Source organism: Amblyomma americanum, chromosome 1, assembly GCF_052857255.1.
Source record: "Amblyomma americanum isolate KBUSLIRL-KWMA chromosome 1, ASM5285725v1, whole genome shotgun sequence".
Taxonomy (NCBI): Eukaryota; Metazoa; Arthropoda; class Arachnida; order Ixodida; family Ixodidae; genus Amblyomma; species Amblyomma americanum.
The window spans coordinates 290748187-290751925 of record NC_135497.1 but is presented as its reverse complement, the minus strand read 5'-3'; the positions used below and the strand labels follow the sequence as shown (position 1 = coordinate 290751925).

Below are 3739 nucleotides of genomic sequence, written 5' to 3'. Positions count from 1 at the left end.
GTGGACATCGTGCTGCGGCACGGACCGTCGATCAAACCCACGCCCGTCGGGCGGTCCTTTTTCAAGCCGCCGTCCCCGAACGACTACAATATCCTTGGAGGTGGCCGCGAAGCCTGGTTCGGCTACTACACGAGCGTTCGGCCCGCTCAGTGGAAGCCCATGCTCAACGTCGACATGTCGGCCACCGACTTATACGAGCCTCTTCCCGTGACCGACTTCATGTGCGAACTTTTCATCGAGGGCCGGCGCGAGATGTCAGCCAGAGACTTCAAGGAACTGCGCGACTTCCAGAACGTTCGTCTCAACAAGGAGCTGAAGGGTTTGCGCGTCAAGGTCTCCCACCTTCCATACCCTCGGAAGTACAAGGTGGTTCGCGTCACCAAGGAACCAGCCAAGCAGCTCTTCTTCGACATGGAAGACGGCTCCTGTTGCTCGGTGGCCGACTACTTCCAGAACCGTTACCACCGCCTCCGGTACCCGAACCTGCCCTGCATCCAGACAGGCAGCGCGGCCCGCCCGGTCTACCTCTCGCTGGAGGTCTGCGCGATCGTCGAAGGGCAGCACTGCAAGAAGAAACTGGACGAGAACCAGACGTCCGAGATGATCAAGCATACGGCCCAGCCACCGGCCAAGCGTTTCAAAGAGATCCACCGGTCGGTGCGGGACCTGGTCAGCTGCAGCGACCAGCGTCTGCGCAAGTTCGGCATCAAGATCAGCACCGAACCGACGCAGCTCAGGGGCCGGGTGCTCGACCCGCCGTCGCTGGTCTTCGAGAACAGCTCCATCGGCAAGCCCCGCGAGGGCACCTGGGAACTGCGGGGCCGTCAATTCTACAAACCAGCCACGCTGTCCCGCTGGACGCTGCTCAACCTGAGCCGGTTCGCGCAGTGAGACAGCCTCGACAACTTCGTCAAAATGCTCATCCGCGTCGGCCAGGAACTGGGCATGCGCATCGAGCAGCCGTTGGACGTGACAACGACTGATGCGAACCGCAAGCCCGTGCGGAACATCCTTCCCGAGGAGCAGCGCAGGACTGCAAGCCTCGAGATGGTCATCAGCGTGCTCGCCAAGAACACGAACTACGCCGAGATCAAGCAGGTAGCCGAGACCGATATCGGGATGCGCACCCAGTGCGTGATGGACAACAACGTGATCAAGAAGTGCAACGCCGCGCTCATAACAACCTCTGCCAGAAGATCAACGTCAAGCTGAATGGCATCAACAACAGCCTGCTGCCCAAGGAGATGCCGAAAATGTTCCAAAAGCCGGTGATCATCATCGGCGCGGACGTGACTCACCCAGCGCCCGGGGACAGCGGAGGCCATCCATCGCTGCGTGCATTGACAGCTTGGGCTCCATTCCGTCCAAGTTCCACGCCTCCATTCGCATCCAGATGGACGATTCAGCCAGCACTTCGCGCCTGGAGGTAATCAAGGACCTTAAGGTCATGATGAAAGACATGCTGAAGGCCTTTTATCATGCTACCAAGCACAAGCCGGAGCGCATCATTTTCTTTCGAGACGGAGTGAGCGAGGGGCAGTTCATGGATGTTCGCAACCACGAGGTAAGTTTCGAATGCAAAATGATTTATCCGCGCATCTTTTGGTGGGCTGTTTACAATTGAAAGAGGCAGCAGCATATTGCCTCGCGGATTCAACATCGAACATAATCGACTTCGGTAACTGATGCGTCCTAATGCAGCCATTTCTGCAGCCATTTCTGCCTTCATGTGCACAGTAATAGAATGCCGTCTGGGGCACCGAGTGTCAATAGTCGGTACTTCTAGCTGTATTGGCTCACAGGTTCGCAGAAACTCCCCAATGACGCAGAAACGAACTGAATGTGCTCACAACTTGCCTGTGCAACATTAAGCAGACCACTGTAGAGGTAGCGACATGGAGTATGGGCGCTTCATATACACTTTAGAGCAGAGGATGACTGTTAGCTCTAGGCCCCATTACAACTACGCATGCACCAACTTTGATATTCCATTGCGCAACAGCCAGTAACGGGTTCCCGCAAAGTGGGATGTGTTTGGTTTATGAAGGTTTAACGTTCCAAAGCGACTCAGGCTATGAGAGACGCCGTAGTGAAGGGCTCCGGAAATTTCGACCACCTGGGGCTGTTTAACGTGCACTGACCATGCACAGTACACGGGCCTTTAGAATTTCGCGTCCAGCGAAATTCGTCCGCCAAAGCCGGGAACGGGATGTGTTCCAAAAAGGAGACCGCAGGATAGTAACAGATTTTTAAGACACCCAAGTTCATCGTCATCAATATTATCAGCCCAACTATGCCCAGTGCAGGGCAACGGCCCCTCCTATGTCTCTCCAATTAGCCCTATCCTTGGACAACTGCTGCCATCGTATTTTGGAAAATTCCTTAATCTCAAACGCCCACCTAACTTTCTGCTGCCCGTTGCTACTCCTCCCTAATCTTGGAATCCACTCAGTTGCCCTTGAGGACCAGCGGTTGTCTTCCCGTCGCATTACATACCCGGCACAAGCCCATTTCTTCCTCTTGATTCCTGAGTTCAGACTGCGTAAGTCTTGGCGGGGATGTGACGCGATGTCTATCGTCTGGAACTAGGACATCATGCTGCGGTTGCGCGGGTTTAACCGTCCCCGTGGCGTCTGTGGAGCAGGGCACGAGCGGGCCGTCGCACTACTATATCGTGTGGGACGGCTCCAGCTTTACGTCGGACGAGCTGCAGAAGCTGTGCTACTACCTCTACCACACATACGCCCGCTGCTCGCACAGCGTGAGCATCCCGGCGCCCGTCTACTACGCGCACCTGGCCGCGTACCGATCCAGGAACCAAGTGAAGAGCAAGGCGGACGTGTCTAGCTCGAGCGGCGACTCGTCCGGAGGCAGCGCCGACTCCGTCTCCATCAGTCAGTAGGTCGAGGCCGTCAAGATGATCGAGACCGTCCAGAACGCCATGTACTTCGTGTGAGGAGGGCCACTGCCGGGTGAGCGATGCTCAGTTCACTGAGCTGTCATGATGTCTCCGTGCCATACTAAAGTATGGCATGGTGGGTGTGTAACGCACCAAAGTGGCTCATGGGATATGAGATATTGTTCTAGAGGGCTTAGGATTTGGTTTGAACACCTGCTGGTTCCTTAGCGTGCACTGCGATCGCAGGGCACGCGGGTGTCTTCGCATAGGCCACTGTGCCATCGCGGCGGGTCAGTTATAGGAACAATGCAAGCTATGTGCATAAGAACCAACGTCTAGACATGAGCGTTCATTGACAAAATGTGCGCTAGAAAGTACCGTTGACAGTAACGTTGACAGTCTCGTTGGCAAACAAAACGCGGAACCTAAGGCGTGGACAGGCTGGTTGCCCACAGTTAATTCCATCAAAGCTCCTCCATAAAATAATTATGCGATATGTCGACGAAATTTCGGAAATTTCTGGAAGCAAGGTGACATGGAGAATCGTTGCAATCCCTGCGGCGGCCATTTTCGAACAATCTACGCTATTTTACCGCGGTAAAACGACGGCCACGTAGCTGGATTCCACTTAGTTTTCTCGGGGCGCAATTGCGCAGATGGTTCGAATTGAGTGCCGTAGAGATTGTAGCGCCTCGCTAGCTGACGTTGCATTTGCACTCACCTTTCCAGGCACATCGTGTGCTGTTGCGGTTTAGCGGGAAGTATTCTTCACTTTGTAGGGCATCCCCTCTTGCCCTTGGCTAGGAACTCACTGTTGGCTGCAACCACCAGACTGTACTA

General features: G+C 55.1%; 1 protein-coding gene and 1 pseudogene across 3 annotated transcripts in view; both read left to right on the top strand.

Annotated features, from left to right (window-relative positions):
• Positions 1-916, top strand: part of LOC144098082 (protein argonaute-4 pseudogene) — a 7096-nt pseudogene extending 6180 nt beyond the window's left edge. For both annotated transcript variants that reach the window (XR_013307129.1, XR_013307128.1), the window contains exon 3: positions 1-916. This exon is cut by the window's left edge and continues 471 nt beyond it. The product of XR_013307129.1 is annotated as a protein argonaute-4 pseudogene, transcript variant X2 (transcript).
• A 466-nt stretch (positions 917-1382) lies between these two features.
• On the top strand, positions 1383-2961 carry LOC144098097 (protein argonaute-2-like). The gene is made up of 2 exons (XM_077630649.1): positions 1383-1564; positions 2645-2961. Exons 1-2 carry the CDS (start codon positions 1394-1396, stop codon positions 2900-2902), a joined length of 429 nt encoding a protein of 142 aa, XP_077486775.1. The 5' UTR covers positions 1383-1393; the 3' UTR covers positions 2903-2961.
• The last annotated feature ends 778 nt before the right edge of the window (positions 2962-3739 follow it).